At 50.4% G+C, this 27,821-nt stretch overlaps 1 protein-coding gene and 1 long non-coding RNA gene across 12 annotated transcripts in view; one reads left to right on the forward strand and one right to left on the reverse strand.

Annotated features, from left to right (window-relative positions):
• The window catches only part of MEGF11 (multiple EGF like domains 11), a 379,541-nt gene that overhangs the window by 338,177 nt on the left and 13,543 nt on the right, over positions 1-27,821 (forward strand). For 7 of the 11 annotated variants that reach the window (XM_033189695.1, XM_033189694.1, XM_033189699.1 and 4 more), the window contains exons 11-23: positions 6,043-6,163; positions 7,091-7,254; positions 8,431-8,533; positions 13,932-14,078; positions 14,439-14,573; positions 18,803-18,931; positions 19,921-20,049; positions 20,599-20,727; positions 21,315-21,443; positions 22,941-23,177; positions 24,721-24,839; positions 26,984-27,050; positions 27,664-27,765. In XM_033189695.1, coding sequence (XP_033045586.1) covers positions 6,043-6,163; positions 7,091-7,254; positions 8,431-8,533; positions 13,932-14,078; positions 14,439-14,573; positions 18,803-18,931; positions 19,921-20,049; positions 20,599-20,727; positions 21,315-21,443; positions 22,941-23,177; positions 24,721-24,839; positions 26,984-27,050; positions 27,664-27,765 — 1,711 coding nt within the window. The remainder of the gene's footprint in view (positions 1-6,042; positions 6,164-7,090; positions 7,255-8,430; positions 8,534-13,931; positions 14,079-14,438; positions 14,574-18,802; positions 18,932-19,920; positions 20,050-20,598; positions 20,728-21,314; positions 21,444-22,940; positions 23,178-24,720; positions 24,840-26,983; positions 27,051-27,663; positions 27,766-27,821) is intronic. The other 4 variants (XM_033189697.1, XM_033189705.1, XM_033189703.1 and 1 more) reach the window with 2 other exon arrangements.
• The window catches only part of LOC117070481, a 98,532-nt gene that overhangs the window by 59,962 nt on the left and 10,749 nt on the right, over positions 1-27,821 (reverse strand). The window lies entirely within an intron of this gene.

The raw sequence follows: 27,821 nt of genomic DNA on the forward strand, positions 1-27,821 counted from the left end.
GATCTCCTGGCTTTCCCTTCTCACAAGAGCCCCATGGAGGCTCAGAGTCAGTGTGTTAGCGTGGGGCCCATCCTTAGACTAGGCAATATTCTGTTGCCTGTGTGTGACAAGAACCACAGAACCCAGCCTACCAGGGCCCCTCACTCACACATTATTTGAAAATTCCCATACTCTGTGCCAGGTACTGGGGAACCCAGATAGGTAAGGCCTCTCTTCTCTTGAAGCTTCTAGTCTCTCTGGAAGAGGCAGAGAGTAAATAAGTGGACAAAGAAACATACCTGGATGTAGTCATGACTATACCTGTGTGGGTACTGCCTGGGAGTTGCCCAAGGCCAGAGACTGGGTCCCAGTCTCTTCTGTGCCCTTGGAGCCTGCAACATGGCTAGCTCAGAACTGGCCCTCACTCAGCAAACATTTGCTGAATTGCCTGGCATACGAGAGAAAGCATATGGAAACTGCCCAGTCCTTCTGCTCCTGTCCACAGTAGAAGCCAGCATGTACACACAAACATCTCATTTCAATTAAACATTTATCGAGGATCCATTATGTACCAGCAGGGGCCCAAGCTCTGAGAATCTAGACATGAATACAATCAGATCCGTCCCCACGGAGTTCACAGCCCTGAGGTGGAGGGAGGCACTGAGCCAACCACAACCCTCTGGTGCTAGGATGATGGTTGTTATGTATGCACCCAATTCCCACCAGGGCAGGGCTGGTGGGCTGGAAAGGAGTGTCAGGGAAGACACCCAGGAGAAAATGTACACAGACATACCCAAGGCAAACACCCACAGAAACACACAGATGTCTATACTGACTGCCTGAGCATGTGTGGACATCAATGCTGACCCATATAGACTTGGGTCCCACACAGACCATCATATTAAGGCTTGTTAGTGGTCCCCCAAATCAAAAAGGTATTACTGTACCTTGGGCCAGGGAATGCGCCAGGGTGGGCAGAGCTGACAGTCTAATCTGAGATAGGCTGGTGATTGGCTTGCTATGAACATCAATCACCAGAGACTGGCCAATTACAGACCAGGCCTCACCCTCAGATCAGAGGCTAGAAGTTAGGGAATTTGACAAAAAACTTTAACTGTTAGTGTAATACTTGTGCTCGTTGAGGTGTTAGAACCCGGTATGCATTGGTACTGAGGCCAGGGGGCCAGGGCAGTGAGGTGGAAGAGGAGACTGCTTGAAGTTAGCTGTGCCAAGGTTACATTCCTTCAGGGCAGAGCTGTGCACTTTAGAAACTGTCTGATTCCCCACTTGGACTTTTTGCTGTTAGGAGCTGACTGAAAAGAAAAAAAAAAAAAAAAACAGTTTCTTCTCTTCTCCCACTCAACAACAATCAACACAGAAGACTTCTGTGACCAATGTGTGGGGATTTCTCCCCAGCAACAAGCAATCAATCAATTCTGCAGCAGACATCAGCCGGGTGCCCTCCAATTCAATTCTGACACTATCTATCTGGAAATCGCATCAGATCCCACAGGTGGAGGGCTTAGGGCCCAAGACTGCTCCCCTTCCTGCCTTCAGATGCCAGTCACAAGCTTCAGGCTGTTTGCCCGTGTGTTTTTTTTTCTTTCTTTCTTTCTTTCTCTTGAGACGGAGTCTTGCTCTGTCACCCAGGCTGGAGTGCAGTGGCGTGACCTCGGCTCACTGCAATCTCTGCCTCCCAGGATGAAGCGATTCCCCTGCCTCAGCCTCCCAAGTAGCTGGGACTACAGGCACGCACCACCACGCCCAGCTAATTTTTTTGTATTTTAGTAGAGACGGGATTTCACCATGTTGGCCATGATGGTCTCGATCTCCTGACCTCGTGATCCGCCCACCTCAACCTCCCAAAGTGCTGGGATTACAGTTGTGAGCCATCACGCCTGGCCTTGCCTGTGCTTCTAACTGACAGGCTATAAATCAGGTTTCCTGCAGCTCCCCCCTTGGGTTCGATTAATTTGCTAGAGAGGTTCACAGATTTCAGGGAAACACATTTACCAGTTTATTATCAAGGATATTACAAACGATATGGATGAAAAGATACAGAGGGCAAAACATGTGGGAAGGGGTGTGGAACTTCCATGCCCTCTCCAGGTGCACAAACTTCCCAGAACCTCCGTATGTTCAGCTATCCAGAAGCTCTCCAAACCCTGTCCTTTACAGTTTTTATGGAGACGTCGTTACATGGGAATCATTGATTACCTCGCTGGCCTTTGGTGATCAACTCAACCTTCAGCCCCTCTTCCTTATACCTTCCCCCTTCAGTGGGTGAGGCTGTAAGTCCCAACTTTCTAATCCTGCCGTGGTCTTTCTGGTGACCAGTCCCCATCCTGAAGCAGCCATCAGTCATTAGCATACAAAACGACCTTACTTTTGGCCAGGCACGGTGGCTGACACCTGTAATCCCAGCACTTTGGGAGGCCGAGGTGGGTGGATCACCTGAGGTCGGGAGTTCGAGACCAGCCTGACCAACATGGAGAAACCCCGTCTCTACTAAAAACACAAAAATTAACTGGGCGTGGTGGTGCATGCCTGTAATCCCAGCTACCAGGAGGCTGAGGCAGGAGAATCGCTTGAACTGGGAGGTGGAGGTTGCGGTGAGCCGAGACCACGCCACTGCACTCCAGCCTGGGCCACAAGAGCGAAACTCCATCTCGGGGGGGAAAAAAAAACCCCTCACTTTGGAGATTCTAAGGATTCCAGGAGTTGCTTGGCAGGAAACTGGATGAAGACCTAATATATATTTCACAATATCAGAGGATCTGACAAATGCAAAGTGTTTGGAACAGTGGCCCTCAGGGAATGGTCATTCCGTCCTCCAAGACCATACCTGTAGTGTGTGGTGATAAAAGTTCCAGCCTGTGTCAGCTGTGAGGGGGAACAGGGAGCCAGCCCAGAGAAGGTGATAAAAAGGTAAACAAGGGGCATGGAGTCAGGACTCTCCCCAACCCCCCTGCCGCAGGTACCCACCCTGCCTCCTCTCCTTCAGGGCTGGCATTTTTTAATTGAGAAGTGAATCTCTCCTCCAGAACTTCCTTCTTAAACTTAAACCTAGGAGGATTTTGTGTATTCTTTCCCTAAGAGATGGTATATCTTTGCACTAATAGCTTGTATAGTGCTTTCTACCCATCAGGCACTATTCTAACTGCTACACAAATGATAACTAATTTAATCCTCTTAATCCTGTGAAAAGGAGACATTTCCATTTAACAGATGCGGGTACTGAGGCTCAGGGGATTTAGTAAATTGCCTATGGTCACACGGTGAATAAGCTGTGAAAGCAGGATGGCACCAGAATCCACCCTCTGATCCCTCACCCCCATTGCGTCTCAAGATGGAAGATCTGGTTCTTTCTCCTTCACCTTCACTGGTACTAACACACCAGGGGTTCTGGATAAGCCACTGCCTCTCTCTTGAGTCTCCCTTTTCTTCTCTGGGAAGCAGAAAGTCACCTCCGGCCTTCCAGGACTGCTGTGAAGACCGGGCGTAGGCTTCTCTGGGAGGAAACTGACACAGCATTGTTGGCAGCAGATGTGTCAAGCTGGGCTCCTGGCATCCTGTCCCATGGATCAGGGCCAGGGCAGGAGGCCTCTCTGAGCCCCATCAGCAGACCCGCAACAGGGCTCACAGGCAACCTGAGGCCTTGCAGGGGGATCAGGATTGGGGACACTAATGAGGACGCTGGGAGAGAAACCCCTTCTCTCTGATAGCAGATTCAGGTAGACAGGCTTACGCTGTGCCCACGGTCTGCACCCAGGCCAAGACCCTCAGAGGTTAAACAGATTCTTATGTGCTATTTATTGTCTTGGAGAAATTGGAGTTTTCTGGGTAATAGGAAAGCTGACAGACTCCAGCTGGTCAGGCCTGCTGCGGACTGGCGGGGGAAAGAACAGGAACCGTGGGGCCTTTGGGATAGGACTTCACACTCCCTGACTCCGAGGGTGGGACAGAAGCAGAAAAGGGCTGGAGAGGAGCTTCTCCGTGGCAAAGACCCACACCCACGGGTCTCTCTGTGGCCCACATAGGAGTGAAGGCAGATGCCTGGACCCTTAGAGTTGAGAAGGGAGCTCCTCTATGCCACGCCTGTCATTTGAGAGATGTGGGAACTGAGACTCAGAGAGGGGCAGTACATATCCGGTGTCACACAGCTAGTGGGGCCCAAATTTATTACCAGGATTCCCACGGGAAGCTTAGGCGTAAGGCCTAAGACGCTGGCTGGAGACACTCCCTAGGGGCCGGAGGTGGGAATTCAACATCCAGCGACCACTTGCTCCAGCGTAGACAGCCCCACAGTAGGTTCCTAAGTGGAAGCATGTCCTGGGGGACCCGGGGAAGAAAGTCCGAACTCCCTCCCCTGGCATTCTAGGCTCCCAGCCCCCCTTTTGCCTATCTCCTTCACTCCTCCCTTCAGCCGCCCTTGGAGCATTCCCAGCTCATACTCCTCTGCACTCTCGTCCACACCCCTCTTCCCACCTGCATCCCCTTTACCCTACTCTTCTGATTAACTGAATGCTCTCACCCCTCAAGGCCTCTGAAGCCTCCATTCCTGGTCTCCCTATCCTGTAACTTGCCCCTCCTCCAAATTCCTTACTGGAGCTAACAGCGTACCCACTTACCGGTAGAGTGGATGCCCAGATTCACCCCTCAGGACAGAAGCCTTTCTTCTCTAGCTGCCAGAAAGTTAGTGGCTCCCAGGTGAAGCCCTCTATAGACACTGCCTTTGAAGTCAGCCGACTCACCTGAGGAGTCATGGCCCCTTCCCCCATCCCAGTGGATGGCCAGTGATTGATGGGGGCATAAAGGATTTCCTTCCTTTTCCCCCATGTGGGACAACTCCAGGGGTCATCTCAGCTTCAGAGCTTCCTGCCAGATCAGCAGAAGTTACTGTAACTGTGCCTCGGTTCAACTTTTCCTCAGCCTTGACCGCCTCCCTCATCAGGATTGTTCTCAAGAGCTCGCTAATCTCTATCTCAGAATGTTTTCCAGGGCACCCAGTTTAGGATCCCCGGTAATGTAATGGTTAAGCAGCCAGCCTGGGTTCCAACAAGGAGCAACTGGGTTTCGTTCTGTGACCTTGGCAGAGTTAAGTAACTTCTCCATGCAGTTATCTGTTAGGTGAGAATTATGCTGAGGCAGTAGCTTCTATCTCCTGTGAGTGCTGTGACAATTAAATGAGATGGTGTGTGTGGTACACGATATTGAGAAAAGTCTCAATATGCATTAGCTATCATTTACATTTAACTTCTCTGAGGCTCAGGCAAATACGGATAGGATATTACTACTCATGTCGTGGGGTTGTGGGTGAGAAGATTGGGAGACAACGGGTTAGACTTGGTGCTGCTTCAGCCTAATACAGACTTTGGGGTCAAGGTCCCCTAGATTTGTGGTCTGGAGGCCTGACCCCTCCAATAACTGATAACGGTTATATTAGTTTTCCATTGCTGCTGTAAAAAATCACAATTTAGTGGCTTCAAACAGCACTAATTTATTATCTGACAGTCCTGAAGGTCAGAAGTCTGGTATGGGTTTCATGAGGCTGAAGCCCAGGTGCCGGTAGGCCGTGTTCCTTCCTGGAAGCTTTAGGAGAGGGTCTATTTCCTGCTCACTCATGTTGTTGGCAGAATTCAGTTCCTCTGGTTGCAGGACTGAGGCCCTTATTTTCTTGCTAACTGTAAAAGAGCTGCTGATCCCAGATTCTAGAGGCCACTGCATTCCTCAGCTCCTGGCCCCTTCCTGCATCTTCAAAGTCAGCACAGGCGGGTGGAGGGCTTCTCATGGTGTATCTCTCTGACCTACCTTTGGTCATCTTTTACTCTGAAGGACTCGTGATTATATTGGGCCCACCTGGATAACCCCTGACATTCGCCCCATCTCCAGGTCCTTAATCATACCTGCAAAGTCCCTTTTTGCCATGTAAGGTAACATATTCACAGATCCCAGGGATTAGGACATAGACATGCTGGGGGCAGCAGGGGTCATTATCCTGCCTACCACAGCCATCCAACGTGGAGCAATCTTTGATCCAAAATTCAACCCCTCCCTTTCCAGGGAGAGGTCTGTGCCGTTTCCTGTGCAGCAGGGACCTACGGCCCCAACTGCTCGTCCATCTGTAGCTGTAACAATGGTGGCACCTGCTCCCCAGTAGATGGCTCCTGTACCTGCAAGGAAGGTAATGTGCCCTCTCTCCCAAGCTCATCGCCCACATAGGAGCACACTGCCCAGGTGGTGCTGCCAGCTGAGGTGGGGCTGCCCCAACCCCACCCACATGCAAGGTCAGGAAGCCTATATTGGTTGGGTTCCAGGCAAGGAAACCCATGCCAGGAACTTCAATAGCAGGAATGTAATGAGGGGATTCACTGCAATGTTGTTCAAAGAGCTGAAGAGCACACAGGGAAGGTATGCAACCCAGACATTAACACCTGTGGGAGAAGCTGCTATCGCCCCTAGGGTTGGAGGGACAAAACAAGGAGTTCCCAGAGCCTGGGAGTGAAGGGTATCTGGTAGGCACTGAGACATGGAGAGAGGGGGCTGCGCCACCGCCGAGGCCCCAGGCAGAGAAAGAGGGAGAGGACACACCTATCTCTCCTGCTTCCACTCTCCAGTCTGTGGGCAGGTCTCCCACGGGCAGCCCAGCTGAGAGCCAGCTGACGAGAATCCTGGGATACGCATCCCGCAGGGGCCAGCCCCCATCACAAACAGGGAAGGGGGGAAGGGGAGAAATGGTGCAGTAGGCAAAGAGGCCAGTGACCAGCCTAAAAATGGAGAATCAGCTGTCCCTCAAACAGAGGGCCCTGAGATAAACTGCCAGACTCCACCCTGGGCAGAGACAGCACTCCCCACCTGAGGTGGTACCTGTTCCAGGTAGGATCATCTGCCCGGAGCACAAACAGTGAGCACCCAGAGGCAGGAGACCTGGGTTCTAGCCCCAGCTCTCCTAACAGCTCTGTTGAATTTCTGAACTGTGTGTGGAATGTGTGTTCTAACCCAGCCCTCAGGAAGCAGTGGTTTGGGTGGGATGCTGTGTGCAGAGCTGGGGGGAGTGGGGAAAAAGACACACTGGAACTGGAGAAGTGACAGTCCCTTTCCCTCCCCTCAGGGTGGCAGGGCCTGGACTGCACCCTGCCGTGTCCCAGTGGGACGTGGGGCCTGAACTGCAACGAGAGCTGCACCTGTGCCAATGGGGCAGCCTGCAGCCCCATAGATGGCTCCTGTTCCTGCACCCCTGGCTGGCTGGGAGACACCTGTGAGCTGCCTTGCCCGGTGAGTGCCAGGGTGGGGAGGGACAGGCTGGGCTCAGCATTCTCTCATGCCCTTTCCCTGGTGTTAGTTTGTCCACAAGAGTGCACAGAGAAGAGCACTAAGCTAGGTGATGGGACACTTAGATTTAGGTTACAGTCCTAGTCCTAACTTCTCTGTGGCTATTTTACTACTTTGGCCCTCATCCCTCTCATCTATAAAATGGCAAATACTTGGCAGATGTGGTGACATGGCATCACTTTTCCCGTGTTGCTCTTGGTAAACACTATTGACTCTGGCACTCGAGCGCAAATGCAACTTTGCTACAAGACAACCCTTACTAATCCAGGAGAGTTGCCATTCCTTGGTAGATAATGTCTAAGCTTCCTTCTGGTTCCAACAGTCTGTACTTTTATGATCAAGAGTGTGTGGCGACTAAAGTAAGCACTGTTCAACAATAACCACCCAGACTTAATCACTGGATCTTATAGGTCTGAGATACAAATAAGTTAAACCCACTGATACACTGTTGGATGAGCGAGCAATGCAGTCCTTAATGAGTAATTTGGAGTCCTGCAATCCTGAGTTCAAATCTCGGCTTTGTCACATCCTTTGTAACCTTGAGCATATTACTTCACCTCTCTAACCTTGTTTCTTATCTTTAAATTGGGAATATAATGGAATCATATCATAGAATTGCTGTGAGGATTAAGAAAAATGAGGTATATGAGGCTTTTGATACCTAATGAGCATATAAGAATTGGTGACTACCTTCTTCCCCAGCAACAAAGAATAAATCATAGTCATTCCTCACATGTGATCGATGTGTTACAATTTGCAAAGTGCACTTTCATTTACAATTTTGGTTAATGATCATTACAGGCCTTTGAGCTTGACCACTGAAAAGTAGAGCAGGCGTATCACCCTCCCTCCCAACCTCATACTCCTGTTAATACAGCCAAATAATTCTTCAGAGTATCTTTATGGCTGTGTTGATTCCCACTTACAAAACGTGTCCCCATTGTGCCCCAGCCCAGTCTCCCTACATCCCTGTGGGGTTCTGGCTCAGTTTCGTCATCAAGATCCAGTAGATCTCACTGGACCCTCCGAAAGTAAAAATTAAAGAAAAGATCCATAGAAGTAACACAAACCTCTGGAAGTTTGGGTCTAATCATTTTTCTCTCCCTGTCTTCTCCACAGGATGGCACATTTGGGCTGAACTGCAGTGAACACTGTGACTGCAGCCATGCTGATGGATGTGACCCCGTCACAGGCCACTGCTGCTGCCTGGCCGGATGGACAGGTAACCTTCCCTTGCTGTGCCACCACCCAGGTACTGTGAAACTGGGTTCTTGGTATTCTACTTCTCTTGACCGTTCTTTCTTCTTCAACACCTTTCTTCTTGATCCCTGACTATGCATCTTTCCCTTTATCTGCTCTGGGTTCCAGTTCTTCATTCCATTTAATTCAAGTATTTATTGAATATTAGGTATAAGCTCTGTCCAAGGCACTGGAGTCACTCCAGTAGGTCAAAAGCTGACATATGGTGGGTGGAAGTGCTCACTCTAGAGAATATGAAGGAGAGGGGGACAAGGGTCTTTCTCCTTAGTTTAGTCTCAGAATTCTGCTCCTTATATCTATCCTGTCAGCCTGCCTCCTAATACAAAGTGAATCCATCTACTTCTCTCCATCACACTGCCACCACACAGTCTGCTGGGCACCATCCCGCATCTAGCACTGCCTTGGCCTCCGATCTTGCCCAGCTGCATTCATTCTGCACCTGGTGGCCAGAGTCAACTTTTCAAACCCAGACCTGCCATTTTAGTCCCTGTTCAGAATGCCTCAATGGCTTCCCACGACTCTTACATAAAACTTTAAATCCTTACCATGGCCCATGGCCCATGGGATCTGGCTCTGCCTGACTCCTCCACCTCGCTCTGCTCACTCTGTGGCTCACTGCATTCCAGCCACAAGGGCCACAGTCTACTTCTTCAGGGAGCCAACCACCTTCCTGACTCCAGGCCGTTGTACATGCCATTCCCTCTGCCTGGATCATTTCATTCCCCTTTTCACCTGATAACTCCTTGTCTACCAGATTCCAATGTAAAGCTTTCTTCCTCTAGGAAGGCACTTCCCCTGCTATGATACCCACCCCCCACCTGACCAAGACAAAACCATCCCCTGTATTAATTCTTCTACCCTACATTTTTCCTACTGTGGTACTTAAATCAGAGTTCAATGACAATTGTGGAAACTGTTTATTATCTGCCTCCCTAATGTGGCCATCAGCTCATTGGAGGCATATGCCTTATTCACCATTGTATCCACTGCCTGCCACAGAGATATGGATAACATGGTTGTTAAGAACCCAGCTCTAGAGCCAGACTCCTGGGGTTTATGACCTTGGGCAAGTCATTTAACCTCTCAGGGCCTGAACTTGTCATCCCTAAAATACAGATAATTATCCTTGCAACTACAGGGTTGTTTTGAAGCTTAAATGAGTTACTACCTATAAAGTGCTAATAGTGCCTGGCACATAGTAAGGGCTCAGTAAAAGTAGGCCATGAACACAGGAAGTGCTTAATAAGCATTTCAGGAGTGAACCTACTAGCCAGTCCCAAGGTGATAAGTAGCAAAGAGAAAGAAATATAGTCATTTCTGGCAGTATAGGTTATCAGATTAATAATTAACACCAGGTTGCTGCACAGCCTGTGTTCATAACCAGAAAGTTTCTAAGCAGCCAAGAGCCAGGGACATTGCTTCCTCTGCAGTATCTCTGGCCTGGCTTCCCCTGCCCTGCTGGCTCCTGCCCCTCAGTAAAGAATAAGGCTCCACCCTGGTCACTGGCACCCTAGAATCTCAGCAGAAGCCAAGTGGAAATCAACTTTAATTTTTCATTGCTTTAATTTTGAGTGAGCCGATTAAGATTTTAATGACATCTAGTGCTTAAAAATTCTGTCTTTGGTGAACAATCTTTCAGCAAGGCCTCTGCTGTTCTAAACCTAATTTCCCCAAATGTGGTCCTGAAGTCTTTTACAAGAAGCAATTGATGTCCTGAGGTTTGTCATGCAGAAGGGGGCCAATGAGAGACAGAGATGGGCCTCCCACTGAGCCCTCCCCACTCACCTCTGCCTCAAGAAAAATCTGTGCCTAATTTCCTAGTCCCTGGCACATTGCTCATTCCTTGGCTCAGCACAGGTTTGGGGCTGCCTGGAGATGTGCACGTCTTCCCTTTACCCTCATAAGCCATAGGCTTACTGATAACTGGCATTTTGTCTTATTCATCTTGCCCTGCACATAATATGTGCTTATTAAATGTTTATTGAAATAAACTGGAAGAAGTTGGCCTATAACCATTCATGATTTTTCCCCTTAAAGTGGGGGAGGCTTTAAAGATTATCTCCTCCAACCTTCTCATGCCACAGATAAGGAAAAGGAGTTGTCTGGGGTCTCAGGACATAGGGGCCAATAGGATGAGAGACTCAGGATTGTATCTTAAGGGGGAACCATTTATTCAATCAACTAGCATTTATTGACTCAAGCAATTACCAAACTCAGCAGTAAATGGTAAAAAGCAAGTTTCTGAGTACCTACTCTGTGCCAAACACTTTGCTGGGCACCAAAGATGCAAAAATGACCAAGATGGCATCCTGTCTATGAGGAGCACCTAGGTAAGCAAAGTCAGAAGTGTCAGTAAGCGATGGTCCCTGTCTTCACATTGCTGGCAGGGGAGACAGGACTCATGTGTCTGAAGCTTTCAAGTAACAGGTATAGACAAAGCTGTATGCTGCTGGTTATCAAAGAGATGCTTGTCTACCTGGGCAGACATCCAAGAAAGCTTCCTGGAGAAGGAATGGACCCTGAAGGACCTGAAACGGACCCTGAAGGATATGGGATGCTGAGTGGCTACTGGCTTCATTGCATGAACCAGAGATCATCATGTATGGATCCCTAGCCTAGGTTTACCCACCAATATAGATGTGGGGGTGGGGAAGATTCCTGAAAAATAAAGTAAGGGGATTCCCTAGAGTAAGAAAGGAAAGGACCTCTGAGGGAGACTATCCCTATCCAACTGTGGGGAAAACTGGGGCCCGGGAAGGTAACTGAAGCTGCTGCTTCAGAAACTATAGCTGGGAGCCTCCCACAAGGCCAAGGCCGGCCCCTTTGATCGTATCAGTAAGTCACTTCTGGAACTGGGCACTCCGTGTGGGGAAATCCTTGACCCTTGTTTCCACTTAGATCTCATGTCTTAAGCTCCAAGAAGGTCTTGGGACATATAGAGCCACCACAAACAGGAGCCCCACTCCCACGGAAACAGGCCCAGAATATAGTAACTGCCAAGTCCTAGAACCCAGTGGGACTTTACAGACACCTTCAGTCTGAGAATAAACATGGTACACTCATGGTTCTCAATCTCCATAAACGAGGACCCCTTTTGACATGAAAACACCAAGGATTCCACAATGAGAGTAGCTATACTTTTAATGGCCACTGGCTACGATAAACACATAGCAACCAGCTGCCATGAATTCAGTGGTGCTTTCACATACACTGTGTTTTATGAACACAGTAATACCTATAGTTTCAGGAAAGAGCAGTGTCTATGTGTGACCCATGTGCCTTGGTCAGCTGGCAAAGAGTGCTTGGTGTGCAGTGGAATTGGAGGCCCTGTAGGCAGCAAAGCTCCACCTCAGTGCAAGGAACAGCTTTGTCCCTAGGCCTGTGGTCTGAATCCTGGGTTTCCAACAACCACAGGCAAAAGAAGTCCTAGGCTGGTGCAGTGGCTCATGACTGTAATCCCAGCACTTTGGGAGGCTGGGGTGGACAGATCACTTGAGATCAGGAGTTTAAGACCAGCCTGGCCAACATGGAGGAACTCTGTCTCTACTAAAAATACAAAAGCTAGCCAGCTGTGGTGGCTCACACCTATAATCCCAGCTACTCGGGAGGCTGAGGCAGGAGAATTGCTTGAACTCGGGATGCAGAGGTTGCTGTGAGCTGAGATCATGCCACTGCACTCCCACCTGGGTGACTGAACTCCCACCTGGGTGATAAGAGGGAGACCCTGTCTCAAAAAAAAAAAAAAAAAAAAAAGGCCTTATGGCAGATCACAGCTTTTGTTATGCCCAGGAAAAGGAGAAACTTGAAGATGGATCCAAAACTTTGACCAGTTTTATGGTTTCCACTTTCCCAAACTCCCTTTAGTCAATCTATGATGCCTGTCCAGGGTTTACCTCTTGGGCACCTGAAACACCACTGGGAGAGACCCCTGTCAATGGGTAAAATATGGCTGCCAGATCCCATTCCTTGGGGAGGAAACCACTTGCCCACCCCCTCCCCCGCCGACCCCCCACCTACCCACCCGCAACCATCTCCCAGAAAGTGGCATCTGAAGCCTCTACCCTGCTGCAAAACTGAGACACTACAGGGAGGGAGTGCAGATGCTGGGCTAGACTGAGGAACAGGAGGATGAGTAGTGGTTCCACCCTCCCTCCCCTCTCCTCGACAGCCCAGGTGGGCTTGTACAATTCCAGTCTGCCTCTAAATTGGTCCCACTGCTCTCCTGCTGCTGCTAGGGCTGGCTCTGTTCACTGGGTACAAGTGTCTTTCTCCTTTCTTTCTTTCTCTTTCCCACAATCGCTGTCCTTATAACAAGGCAGACATGATTTTTCAACTAATTCTGCCCCTCTCTGAGCCTCTGATATTCACCTTCTGAAGCCAAGCCAATCTCCTGGGCTCATATGTTCCATTTCCCTAATGCATGTCAGAATGGAAGCCTTTTTGCCTGGGAAGAAAACCTACCCCAGAGTTGGGGCATCCAGCCTCAGGCCTTTTAAAATTCCTTCTTCGCCTTCAGGCTGTAGGGAACCCAACACACATTTCCTCTACCTGAGCCCAAAAAAACTATTATAGACTTTGTTCCTTTTTCTTATTGAGAAATTCCATCCATTCCCCCATAGGCCACTGTCAAATTGAGGGTCACTAAATCAAATTGTTGGGTTACAGCTGGCATTTTAAAAACTGAAGTAGAATACATCAGTACAGAGAAAACATCAGAGTCCATCATACATAGTGACAGTAAATGTAATTTTTGCAAAGCACTGGTTTCTATCGTATGTGTGCATGAATGATACATATATTGCACTGAGGAGTCTGGTCAGAAGAATCTGAAGAGACCCCACCTACTCTCTGAGCTCCTCCCTGGGTGGGCTGGCAGGGACCCAATAGCTCCTGGGCTAACGTGCGTGGGCATATGGCTCACTCCCGGCTGGCACTTACTTGCCCAAAGTTGGTTTCTCCTGGTCCTGTTCTTGAATGCCATACAGAAGAGGCCCTGGTGATCTGGTCCCTTCTTACTCCCACAATCTCATCTCTTGCCATACCCCATTTTGCACTTTGTGGTTCAACCACATTCACTATTTGCAATTTCTTTCAAGACATCATTCTTTCTCCTGCCTCCTGCTCTTTGTACATACAATTTCATTTGCTTGGTCAATTCCTCCTTGACTTTTAAACTCTGGACATCACTTCTTCCTGAAAATCCTCCATGACCAGCCAAGCCTCAGCTGAGTTTCTCCTCTACATTCCTGGATGCACTATGCTGCCTCCACCTCTTCATACTGCACTGTCCCCCTTCCCTCCATTTTTCCCTCTGCCCTCACCTCTCTTACCACTGACCTGAGTCTGCCTCTGGCCCACAGGCATCCACTGTGACAGCACGTGTCCACCTGGCCGCTGGGGCCCCAACTGCTCTGTCTCCTGCAGCTGTGAGAATGGAGGCTCCTGCTCCCCAGAGGATGGGAGCTGCGAGTGTGCCCCTGGCTTCCAAGGACCCTTATGCCAGAGAAGTAAGGCTGATCCCCTGACCCCAAAGAGTTCAGAGGGCTCATCCTGCCTAGCCCTCCCAACTAGAACTAGCCCTGGCCTGGCAGAGGCTGGGCTCTTAAATCAGCCCCCATCTCTTCCTTCCCTCTAGTCTCCTCTCTCTCTGCACTGGCTGTTCTGTCCCCAGGTTTGGGGCCCAGCCCAGCTACTCAGTGGAAACAGGGCCACACCACAGCTCTTCTCTGCAGAAAGGGATGCACCCTCCAAGATGCGGGAAGGATATACAGGTCTCCCTATGTTTTTGAGAAGTGTGGAACAGGAAGGGTAGCTAGGCTGGCTGGGGTCTATTGGGCTGCTGACCACCATCTTCCCTTTACCCTCAGTCTGTGCCCCTGGGTTCTACGGCCACAGCTGCGCCCAGCCATGCCCCCTCTGTGTGCACAGCAGCGGGCCCTGCCACCATGTCAGCGGCGTCTGTGAGTGCCTCCCAGGATTCTCTGGAGCTCTCTGCAACCAAGGTACTGTCTCCAGTGGGACGGTACTGGGCAGGGAGGTGAGAGGTTCTGGGAGGAAAGTGGCAGGGAAGGAAGGGCTTAGGGATTTTCATCATACTCTGTAGAGGTAGCTCCTTCCCTCTTCAGGACTTGGGCTGCCTTTATGAGAACTGCCCCACATGGCATGAGACAAAGGCCCTAACGCAGTTAACAGGCTCAGAGGTGAAATGCTTTGTCTGTGATTTCGTAGCTAGCAAGTGGCAGAAACAAATTCTGATTCCAACATGCATGCTAAAGGGATGAAAAGTGAAATAAGCATAGAGGAGATCTACATCAGAAGTGGCACCATGTGGTCTGTGCCGACTGCCAAAGGTAAAGGCAGAGAATGCTGTGGGAGTGCAGAGGAGTTGGCTCTGGCTTGAGCTGGAGATGGCAACTTCCAAGCCCTTCTCCCTGTCATATTCAGGCCACCATCCCTAATCCCTCCCCACATGCTTTCCTGATTTGACCTCAGAATCCTTCACAATACCAACTCCAAGAACTGCTACCACTCAGCAGGAGTTGAAAAGCGATATAAAGCTTATTTGCATTGGTGTTCTGCCCTACCAGTTCTTTGTGGGGGAAAAACCCTGATCTGTAACATCTGCAGATTTTTAAAATATAAATATTCCTACCATGGCTGATTTCAAGATACCAGTGATTTAACATCATTCACAAAATTCCCAAATACTGAACAACCAGTGAGAAGGTAGGAGCTGCCTCCACACATCATTGCCTATTGCCATCCCTGGCTTTCTTAGGACAAGACAGTATGGATTTGGGGGAAGGCTCCATGGACCATGCAGGACTTCAGCTGGGCCTTAGCTTGAAAGGTGGAAAAGGAAGAAAAGCATTGTGTGTAGAGGAAGCAGCTTGGGCAAAGCATAGAGACATGGGCATGCTACAGGGAACAGCTGATGGATATGGTAGCTGGGGGTGGGAAATGGGGGTTAGAAGGTAGGCTGAGGCCTTCAGAACAGGTTTGAACACAAGGTTACAGAACTTGCACTCTGTTAAACTTAGGGCTAAAAGCAACTTCAAGGTCATCTATGCAAGAAATCTCATCTGGACTCTGCTTAAATACTTCTGTTGACTGAGCGCTCACTACCTCCCAGGGGAACCCATTCTTTTGATGAATAATCACTACTGAGCTGGGCTATTTTTGCAAGTGTGTGGGCTGTTAATATGTTTGAGTAGAAAGTTTACTACATGATGCTTTGAGGTCCTGAGAAGTTTGAGCCCCAGGGAAACATATGTGACAGTTTCATTTACTTGCAACCCTCCTAGGATGGTTTAATCATAACCTGACATGTTGAGGTTTACTTATTAAACATGGGAGACTCGGCCATCAATACAGATAGTCTAGGTCTAAATTAGGACCCATGCAGCCCGAGGAGTAACTCTCAGATGCTGCGCTGTCTGATTTATCGCCCACTGGCCTAATGAGTATTTCCCACATATAGATCTAATAGAGTTTGCTATTAATGGCAACTGCCCTGGTTAAGTCTCAAACCTTGTAAAAAATTGAACTGACACTTTCTAATGACTGGCTTTCCAGCGAGTTACAAATTATAGACACTGCTTATGCAGAATCATTAAACATAGATTAAATACAACCAGATGTTTTCTTTTCACCAGCCCCCCTTCTGTCCACTGCCCCTCTCTTTGCCTTACTCTTGATTCAGCTAAGAAGTCGACCAATTAATGGATTAGATTGATCATATTAGTAGTTCTGTGGGTAAATTTCTTGGCCTCATACATGTGAGAAAGACTTCAAAGATAAGACTGTCTTGTTAGAGAAGCTCAGAGTTTGTTTTGCAGGTAGGGTAGAGGGAGCAGCACTGGCACCCTACTCCGCACAGAGGGCCAGAACTTGGGGTTGGGTTCCCCAAATCAAGTACCTCCCAGAGGTAGGAAAGAAGAGGCTGGGCAGCCTGCTTTTCAAAAAGCTGGAGCTTGAGCTGCAAACAGGTGAGATGCAGGTCACCCTCTTGGCAACGGAACTTCCTGGAAGGGAACTAAGGTTTCTGCCAGGGGAAGCACAGGGCCCCAAATCAGCCAGCCTGCCACAGCTACTAACTATGGCCCTAGGACAGTCGGTGAGGGTTCCCATTCCCACCTCAAAGATGAGGAAACAGAGACCAGGACAGGTGTTGTGGTTTGCTCAAAGGCACTTAGCCAGCAAGCAGTACAACTTCCTAGTTGTGTGACCTTGGGCAAGTTACTTAACCTGCCTCAGTTTCTCATCTATAAAGCAGAGTTAATGATAGGGCATAATAATGAGACTATGTAAGAGTATTCCAAGATTAAGTGAACTAAATACAGGCATACCTTGTTTTATTGTGCTTCACAGAAACTGCATCTTCTTGTTGTTTTTTACAAGTTAAAGGTTTGGCCGGGTGCAGTGGTTCACATCTGTAATCCCAGCACTTTGGGAGGCCAAGGCGGGTGGATTGCTTGAGGTCAGGAGTTCGAGACCAGCCTGGCCAACATGGTGAAACCCTGTCTCTACTAAAAATACAAAAATTAGCAGGACGTGGTGGCGCGTGCCTATAATCCCAGCTACTGGGGAGGCTGAGGCAGGAAAATCGCTTGAACCTGGGAGGAAGAGGTTGCAGTGAGCCAAGATTGCACCACTGCACTCCAGCCTGGGCAACGTAGCGAGACTCTGTCTTGAAACAAAAAACCAAAGGTTTGTGGCAACCCTGCCTTAAGCAAGCCTGTCGGTGCCATGTTTCCAACACCATGTGTACAGTTTGTGTCTGTGTCAGCATTTTTTTTGCACTAAAGTGTTTTTTAATCAAGGAATGTACATTGTTTTTTAGACATAAAGCTATTGCACACTTAATAGAGTACAGTACAATGTAAACATAACTTTTGTATGCTCTGGGAAACCAAAACATTTGTGACTTGCTTTATTGCAATATTCACTTGCAGTGATCTAGAACCAAACCCACATCTCTGAGGTATGCCTGTATTTGTGAAGCACATTGAATAGTGTCTGGTGCATTTAAGTGTCATGTATATGTTTGCTGAATACATAAAGAAAACTTGGACCTAAATCCAAGGCTTTGGACTGGAGAGTCTGGTCCACCATACTGCCTTTATTATTTGTCTCATCATGTCCAGGAGAGGCACTGAGTAGATGCAGATCCTAGCCACTAGTGGCCCACAGTCTGGCTGGGGAAGAACTACCAATATGAGGCAGTGTGGTGTAAAGCAGAGGGTTTCAGCCCAAGATGTGAGAGACCTGGGCCCTGGGGAAGTCATGTATCTTCAAGAATCAACACCTTCCCATCATCTTCTGTGCTGCTCTCCAGGATCGACTTTATTTTGTGGCAATGGGAACCCACTGAGGCTCTCTGAGCAGGACATGGGAGTGCCATGAAGAAAGCTGTGCTTTAGAGCTCAAGCTGTAGGAAGCAGATGGGGGATGAATTGCAAGGGAAAACAAAAGGTTAAGTGCTCAATGAATACTCAAGCCTAGTCCTAAAAGAGCTTTGCAGCCTGAGTGAGGAAACCAGCTCTTCCTCCAGGGACCAAGGAGTGACTCCTCCAGGAAGGTCTGTGACCAAAATCCTCCAAGTGACTCAAATTGGAAATACCAGTGGTGGAGAGGGCCTTATGAACTCAAGAGGGCTTTCCTGAGGAGGATGCTGAGCTGAGAGGCTTGAGCAACAGGTCAGAGGAAAGAGGCAGGCAGGGACAGACACTCAGGGCTGGTCCTTTAACAGTCAAACCGCAGGCAGGCCTGCCACACGGCATTTATCCCTCTCTGTCCAGCTGTACACATTATCTACCCTTGTGGTTGTGGAATCTGTGATGTTGGTGAAAGTGGTAATGGAAAGCAGAAGGCTGTGGAACAGCACAGGGAGCACTGGACTGTGAGTCCAGAAGTATAGTGCTCAGCCTCCCACTTCTCATCTGTGAGGCCTAAGTCAGGTGATTCTACCTCTATGGGCCTCAGGCTGTTCTTAAAGGCAATCATAATAGAGCCTTCTGAAGAATGCAGCTGTAGGCATGAGAGGGGCAACTCATTTATGTGCAAATGGAGAAGGGTGACGAGGGTAGCAAGGCGGGCACGGTTTCCATCCAGATCCATGACCCCTGGGTGATCGTGGCTGTGGCTTGGGAACTTCTAGGGATGAGGCTGTGGGTGGAGGTCAGAGGAACACAGGTGGGAGGATGGGTGCCAGGCTGCCCTGTGCCCACAGTGTGTGCTGGAGGACACTTTGGGCAGGACTGTGCCCAGCTTTGCTCCTGTGCCAACAACGGGACCTGCAGCCCTATCGATGGCTCCTGTCAGTGCTTTCCTGGATGGATTGGCAAGGACTGTTCACAGGGTAAGTTGCTACCTGGGAATGCCCCTACCTAGAGTCAGGCCCAAAAATTCTCCCTTTCTTGCCCAAAACCTCTCTATCCTGGTGCCTCCACTTCAAGGGATGAAATCTCCTTCTGCATGTAGGAATGAGCCCCATTTAGCTCTACAGCTAACATGATGGATTATTAGGATTGATCATTGGTATTAACTGCTGGTATCAAAGGTATTGATAATGCTATGAATCCTGAGACTCGATACTCCATTAGCACCTGGGCAAGGAGTAGCCCCTGAGTTTGGATGGGGAAGAGGAGGGGCAACAGCATGCTTGAGTTTGGGAGTAGGGAAGTGAGATGAGGCCAGGGCAGCCACCTCAGGAGAGTAGGGTGCCCTCTGGGTGGCCCATGTGAATGATGTCCTAGAGGCTGTTCATGTAAAGTGCACCAATCTGATGTGAAGGGAACAGCCTCTCTCCAGAAGCCCCCAAACTAAGGACAGAGACCCTGTGGAGCTCCTTGTCTGATGGGTGAGACCTAGCCAGTACCCTCCGGGAGGTCCTAGTTAGATGGCTGAGGGAATTTCCATTCTGATGAGGAGACACAGGCTCCACTGTCAGGAGCTCACCCACTGAGAGGAGAGAGCTCCTGCCCTAGGGAAGTCCCCCTCCTCGTGGGGAAGCACACACAGTACATACATGGTAAACCACAGTGTTTACCCGCATGCTCCAAATCAGTCCCGAGAGGGGAGGCTCAGGGGCCCTCAGAGCCCTGCTGAGTCAGTCATCAAACACTTGGAGAGCGGGTAGAGCATCTGGGCTTAATGGGAATCCTGGGTAACTAAGCCAAGAGGTAAGTGCAGGAATTCTGGGAACAATGTGTGAAGCCACTGAAAGTCAGGAAATGTCAGCCAGGTCCACCTGGCATCTTGGCTCTGACGTGTACTCCCCCTTCTTCTCCCTCTCCGTCTGCCCCTCTCTGCCTTCCCCTCACCCTCTGCATTTCACCCACATCCCAGCTTGCCCACCCGGGTTCTGGGGCCCCGCCTGCTTCCACACATGCAGCTGCCACAACGGGGCGAGCTGCAGCGCCGAGGACGGGGCCTGCCACTGCACCCCTGGCTGGACTGGACTCTTCTGCACACAGCGTAAGCCCCACCTCCTGGCCTCCCAGCCACTTAGAATCCCATGCTGCGGCCTACTGGCCAGTGTGGGCATTGTCCAGACCAGCAGGGAGGGAGGAAGGAAGGCGGCCCCAGGATTAGTACCTGACTCCTGCCCCCATGAGAACTGAGGAGCTCTGCAGGGGCAGCTCTAGACCTGACTGGATTCAGGGGACTGACAAGCCCAAAGTCCTGGAAGGTCAGGGCTGCAAGGTACCCCAGCAATCACCAAGACCAGACCCTCCTTGGAAAGTGGGGCCCAGAGTGGGGAGGAGCAGCCTGTGGCCACACAGGAAGGAGACCCTAGCCTGGCCTGTGGTTCCACATCCCCTCTGCCTTGAAAAGGCAAAGATCACCTAGCCCCTGCCCCTTCAGCATGAAGATCCTGAGCAGGGAGACAGCTCTGGTGCAGGGCCTCCCTAGTCTTCATCCCATGCACAGCAAAAAAAGAGACAGAAGACAGGTCTGGTTCCCGCTGCACCCCTTGTCCTCACCCAGCAGCAACTCTCATGACTGGAAATCCTGTTTCTCTAGGCTGCCCAGCAGCATTTTTTGGGAAGGACTGTGGGCGTGTATGCCAGTGTCAGAATGGCGCCAGCTGTGACCACATCAGTGGCAAGTGCACCTGCCGCACAGGCTTCACCGGGCAACACTGTGAGCAGAGTAAGCTGTCCTGACCCCTGATGCTGGGTGAGGCTGCTGGGCTCCAGCCTCCTGCAGAGGATGCCTCCCGCTTCAAGGTCCACTCACTCAGGGCTCTGTACCCCTTGGTCCCTTGCCTTTGGGGGCAACTTGCAAGGAAAAATGCTGAGGAATGTCATGACTACATTATTGTTTGAAGAATTTCTCCCTTCAGTTGGGAGGAGATGGGGGGCATTTAGGGCAGGGCAGAGGTTATAGCAGGTAATGAGAGAATAGTGGGAGGCAGATCTTTTTTTATTATTCTTTAAAGTCCCTATGGCACTCAGATTAGGGCCTGGCAGGTGGAAGATACTGCTGAAATGTGTTGCATGAGGAGGAAGCAGGGGTGAGTGGGCCTTGCTCTCTCCTCCTCTGTCCCTGTGTCCCCCACTCAGTGCTATAAATGCTCTGTCCACCCCCAAGTAGCTAGCCAAAGCACAACAGGAGCTAAGGGAATGGGCTTCACTCGGTGGGAGGCAAAACAGGCTTATTGCCATAGCTGTCTACACATGGAATGGGAGGGGTGGAGAGTGAGTGGGTCCTCTACCCTAACTCTTTGTGCCACACAGGATGTGCCCCAGGAACCTTTGGCTATGGGTGTCAGCAGCTATGTGAGTGCATGAACAACTCCACCTGTGACCATGTCACCGGCACCTGTTACTGCAGCCCTGGCTTCAAAGGAATCAGGTGTGACCAAGGTAATACACAGGTGGCAGAGCCCCTGGGCTCTGTGGAAAGGGCCTCATGGAGGTTCTAGGGAGATTCCAACTGGAACAGCTGGATTTGATGACACCTCCCTTTATTCACATTTGTGAGGACAGCAGGAATAGGGTGGGCTGCAGAGGCTCCAAGTGCTGGAGAGGCATAAGGAGCAGGCAGTCTCTCAGTCACAGCCTCCCCAGGCTTGCCCTTGGCAAGTTTCCCATGAGCCAAGCAAGGGTAGCCACAAGCTAGTACCATGGAAAGGTCACCAGACCAAGTTAGAATATCTGCCAAGTTCTAGTTCTGCCTTACCTGCTAGGTGTCCTTGGGTAGGTTATTTGATTTTGCTAGGCCCGTTACTCCATGTGCAAAGTGGGAAGAGTAGATTAATCGTCTTCCCCCATGACACAAGGTTACTCTGAAGGCTGAGGAGCCCAAAGGGGCTCAACCTGGGTTCTAGCCCTACAGTCAGACGACACCTCATAGGGCCTAAAGGGGATGGAGTCCCAAGGTCAGGCTGTGAGAATCAAGTTGAGATAGTATGAGTAAAGGACTCAGCATGGTGCCTGGCCCATAAGTGAACACTCCAATAAATGCTGGCTTTGTTATATAATGTGCTACAAACATGTTGATTCTACATGGGGGGTGAAAATGGGCTCTCAATTATCCACATTACAGAAAAGGAGCCAAAAGACAGACAGATTTCCGTTGCATTCTGAGGATAAATCACTGAGAACGATAATGCAGCACATTTACCTCCCTAGTGATGTTGGCCAGCTCAGTTCAGCCAGCAGCCAACAGTCAAGAAGTCCAGACACTGCGGGCCTGGCAGGACAGCCCCCTAGACTAAGCATCAGCATGGAGGGCAGGGGCAGCCCTCACATATATCACCAAGAGGGGTCCTGCGGGCAGTAAACCTGGAAATAATAGCACAGTACTTAGAGCTTTCCTTGCCAGTCTATCACTTGGTGTTCACAATGACTGGGGAGGGTGGGGCTATTGTCCCCATGTTACAAACGAGCAAACCAGGGACTCTGAGCCACACAATTAGGAAGCAGGGAGAGAAGCTGTGTTCAATTTCTCCTGACTCCACCAATTACAGGTTATGTAATCTTGGGCACATTACCTAATCTTTGGTAAATTGGTTTTTTCATCTGTGAAAGGAAAATACTAATCCCTTCACAGGGCTGCTGAAGAGTAAATGAATTAGTATCTGTTAACTCATTTTTGGAACACAGTAAAATAATAAATATTTGTTATTGTTTCACATCCACAGTCACAATTGCTCCTTGTCATGACCCTGGGACTCCATCCCCTTTAGGGACGAAGGCACAGTGAGGGCTGGGGGTAGTCACGTAGAGACTGAGGAATCAGGCCAAGGCCAGAACCAGGTCTCCTAACATTAGAGGGGTTACGGGCATCTGAGCCCGGGCCCAGGAGACCTGAAGTGCAAGCAGGCCGGCCCCAGGCTCAGGCCCTCCCTCTGCCCGCAGCTGCCCTCATGATGGAGGAGCTGAATCCCTACACCAAGATCAGCCCAGCACTGGGTGCAGAGCGGCACTCGGTGGGTGCTGTCACAGGCATCATGCTCCTGTTATTCCTCATTGTGGTGCTGCTGGGCCTATTTGCCTGGCATCGGCGGCGGCAGAAAGAGAAGGGCCGAGACCTGGCTCCCCGCGTCTCCTACACACCTGCCATGAGGATGACCAGCACCGACTACTCCCTCTCAGGTAAGGGCCATGCTCCTGTCCTTCCTCCTTTTCTCCTCCACACACACACACCCCAGGAATGGTTGTACCCCGTAGGGTTGGCTGCTGTGGCTGGATGTAGAAGCTCAGATTCCCTAGAGTGACAGTCGGGGTGGGGAGCAGGAGCCTACCTAGAAAAGGTGTCCGGGGTTCCAAGAGGAAATTGTTTCCTGAGTCCCTAGCTCTGAGTAGCTATGGTTGGGAGCCTCCTCCCATTTTCCCAGAGCTATCCCTATCCTTCCCACCAGCTTTCGGCCTCAGGGTCACCCACACTAACCAGTCACTTTCCTAAGCTCTCCAGGGGACCGTCTCCCCAACCTGATGCCTATACCACCTCAGGAGACTAGACCTTGGAGCCCAGTGCCCAGAGCTTATCCATTTCTGTTTCCCTGGTGAAGGCCTCAGGACAACCCTCCTTCCCAGTTCCAGTTAGAGAGGGCCCTATTAGTACAGTGGAAGGGGACAGTACCTGACTTGGGGGAGGTCTGAAAGTTTGGACAATGACCCTCTGGCAAGTGTGCCAGAGCCCAGTGCATCCACGAATGTGGTTAACAGCTCCAATAGGCATTTTATTTGGGAGTCTGAGTGGGGTCAAGGTGGGGCTGCTGGGCGATATCCTTCCTTTCCCCTGAACCCTGGACTGCTGCCTTGGAAATAAGGTTTTCTGCTTCATATTTGGCTAAAAAGTAGAGGCCAAAATGCTCTGAAATTGCCCTATAGTCATGGACCATGCAAGGCTGGGCCTGTCTGGGTGGGCACAAGGTGACAGCTCTCTCCAACTGGCTCTATGGCGCGTGGCTCATGGCTCATCTGCAGCCTCCTGCACCTTGTGCTTAGAAAACCCAAATCACTTCAGCCTATTCCTGCTAAGTGTTGCCTTCTGTATGTCCAGCTTCATGCTAGGCACTGCAGGGTAGACAGAGGCAGGCCAGTGCACACCATGCCTTCAAGGAGCTCCTGGTCTACATGCCACACTACAGCCAAAGCAGACATCCCCCACACGGGAGATTTGGGGATTTTCTTCTATGACTATACTGAGAAGGTTGGCTAGGGTTTCCTATGCCATTCCTCTGGTATTCCCTGGCCCTATGGAGAGGTTCTGGAATCCTTAGGAGGGAAGAACGGAGTCAAGAGGAGTGAGAGGTTCTCTTTATGAGCTCATTACCAGGATGTGACCCTAGAAGGAAGCAGGAGTCCAGCCCTAAATAGGGACTCAGAAACATGTAAGGCTATCAAAGCCAACATGCCCCATCCAGGCTCCAGTTGATGGTGCCCTGCCCTGGCACTGGCGAGCCTATCCTGCATTCTGCCATGCTGCAGGGAGGACCAGCATAAGGGAAGAAGCAAATCAGGCTCTCCAGATTTCGGTAGGGGTAGTGGATGCCAGGAAGCTTGGGGGATGGGGTACTTGGCTGTTTGTCTTTGCAGGGCTCTCTAAAGGTTCCCAGCCCAAGCATTAGTACTGGGGGTATCTCATACCAGCGGCAGGGGTATGATGGTATGTGGCACCTTGTTCTCTTCCCAGATTTGTCTCAAAGTAGCAGCCATGCCCACTGCTTTTCCAATTCCAGCTACCACGCACTGGCATGTGGGGGGCCTGCCACCAGCCAGGCCAGCACTCTGGACAGGAACAGCCCCACCAAGGTACCGGGCCCCTGATTCCCCAGCCCCTACTCACTGCCCTCTCATTTAGCCCTCACCTCTGCCCAGGAAGGAACTGCATCCCCCACATGGAGGGTCCATGTAAAACTGACCACCAATACATGAAAAGCAACCCTGTGATCCATGGTACATGTAAACACTCTGTGAAGCATGTAATGGAGCCAGCATGTTATGTGGAGCCAAGTGCTGTGTAACCAACCCACAGCATCACTCACTATAACATATACCCCTGCACCCTGTAACCAACTGGTACCAAGTCATGTAATCACATATTAGCTTTATCACCTATAATCACGTAGACACTTTTGCCACATGTCAGTATGTAATCAAAACACCAGACCACCTTGTAGGCCAGGCGCGGTGGCTCACGCCTGTATTCCCAGCTACTTGGGAGGCTGAGGCAAGAGGACTGCTTGAACCCAGGAGGTGGAGGCTGCTGTGGGCTGAGATCATGCCATTGCACTCCAGCCTGACGACAGAGCAAGACTCCATTTCAAAAAAAAAAAAAAAAAGAAAAAGAAAAAAACTAGACCACCTATCACAAATCACTGCAGTATGCTACCAACACCATGTGTGCAACTGGCATATTACAGAGTAACTACTGTTATTCAGATAACTATCTAACAATGGGAACATAACCATGTCATCAGTACCCACTCATAACCATTTGTTGCAATCTGAATCAACACAAGGGATGTGGAACCCAAACTTCACAGCCAGTGTTCTGTGGACAGTGAGTTCTGTAGGTCTTCATGGCAGGTGTGCACCCTTCTGGACAGGACCTTCCCTGACAGCTTCCAGCATAACCCTGGCTGTTGGCAAGATGTCCTCTTATACTCACAGGCCCTTGGGCAAGGATGTCTCCGCACCTATGTGTAGATAATACATAAGGGAGCTCCCTTAATGTGCCCAGACTCACACCAGGCAGAGCGGGAAACAAGAAGTGAGGATGAACAGCCCCCGAGGACACGTCTGAGAGGCTCATGCTGCATACCTCTGGATACCCACCTGTGCCTGTGCCTATAGACACAGAACAGTGGGGAGCAGGGCCATGGTGGGAGTGGGAATTTTAGGACTCCTAGCTTCCCATAATACCCATTCAGGGACAAAAGCATTGGCTTTCACTGTCCAGAGCTATGCCCTAGAGATCTACAAGTCCTTTCTTCCCTGTCCCATGGAGAATGACCATCGGCCTACAGACCTGGTCCAGCAACAGTAACATAGATATACAGCCTCAAGGGCAACCACTATCAAGCCAACACCCCAAGACCACTCTCAGCCTCCACCCTCTTTTGGTAAGGGGCTGGAATTACTGCAGAGTAGCCAACTTGGTGACCCTCTGGGTCACCTCAACCCAGGGGCCCAGAGTGGTTCTATGTGGTTAAGGACCCCTCAGTCTAACAGATAGGGCATCTGCAGCAGAGGCAGGCAGCTGTGATGACATGGAAAGGACATGGCACTGGGAGCTGAGACCTGAGTTCCAGTCAGCTTTGTCACTGACTCCTTGTGTGTTCACAAGCAAAGCACACAAGTCAAGACTCAGGTCGCCATCTGTAAAATGAGGATAACCATCCTTGCCTCATACAAAGGGCAGCCGTGAAAATGCAGAGAAAGGAAAGATGACAACATAAACCTCAAGATACTCTGTTCTGAAGCTTTCCTTTGGTCACAGAAAAAGGAAAATCTCACATTCAGCCCTTATCAGGATCAGGTGGCAGAGGTAACAGTGACATTGCAGGCAGCCTCAAGACTTCCCTCTGTGCTGGAGATGGCCTCATGTTGCAGCTGAGACATCACCAGAGGCCCCTCTCCTAAAGCTAAGCCCCACCCCCCAGCTAATCTGCTTCCTCTGTCAGGACCAGCTTGGCTCAAGCTACCCCAGGAGGCCTGGGAACCCTACAACTTCAGTCCAACACCTGGGGTGGGGTATGTTCTGTTCCCACTGGCATCAACCACACCATGGTGGCCTGTCATGGAACATCTAGCTCGCCCTTTCTTTCAATGGCCTAGGACCCGGGTGGGTCAGGATTATCACAGGGTGCGTGCACTGAAGCTACGCAAAGTGAAGATTGGGGAGGGGTACCTGGGGCACTATATATTAACTGGCTCTCCTACTCTCCAAACAGCTCAGTAACAAGTCCCTTGACAGAGACACAGCAGGCTGGACCCCCTACAGCTATGTGAACGTGTTAGGTCAGTAGTGGTTTGAGTCTGGTCCCCACCATCATGTCCCATCCTATTCTTCTTCCATATTGAGAGGAACCCAGCTTGAAGGGAAAGGGTTATGAGTCCTGAACATGGTTTCCCCCAGGGAGAAATTTTGGCTCTCACAAGCAGATGAAGCCCAAGAATCCCTTTCCATTGCTATATTAGGGCTAAGTCCCTGCTATGACCCAGGGACCACAAGGGAGAAAACCAGGGCCAGGATGTAGGGAATCTGGATGGAAGCAAAAGACACTCACCATGTGGATAGGAACCTCTGCCTGACCCAGGCCCTACCAAGGCACTCCTTTCAAGGGCTTCTTTCCCCTGCCTCCTCCCTGGTGAAGGAGTACTAATTCCTGCAGAGGGAGGGAGGGAAGAACGGAGGGAGGGAGGGAGGGAGGGAGAGGGGAAACAAGGCAGATGACCTTGGCTCTAACAGAGCCCCTGGCCCCGGCCCCTCTGGATGCTATACACAGAGGCCCCCCAAGTCCTCCCAGCCTGCCTCACCCTGACCGTGGCCCACTTGTGTACTTCCTACCCTCTTCCCTGCCATACCAGGGCCCTGGGAATAATGGCTCCTCCCTGTCATTCCTCTCACTAGACTCCCATTTCCAGATCAGTGCCCTGGAGGCCAGGTACCCGCCCGAGGACTTCTACATTGAACTTAGACACCTCAGCCACCCCGCTGAGCCACACTCACCAGGTCAGACCCCAGCCCTACCCTCCACCCCCTCATGCCAGACCAGACCCAGCACCTGC

Source organism: Trachypithecus francoisi, unplaced genomic scaffold (genome assembly GCF_009764315.1).
Source record: "Trachypithecus francoisi isolate TF-2019V2 unplaced genomic scaffold, Tfra_2.0 Lachesis_group3, whole genome shotgun sequence".
Taxonomy (NCBI): domain Eukaryota; kingdom Metazoa; phylum Chordata; class Mammalia; order Primates; family Cercopithecidae; genus Trachypithecus; species Trachypithecus francoisi.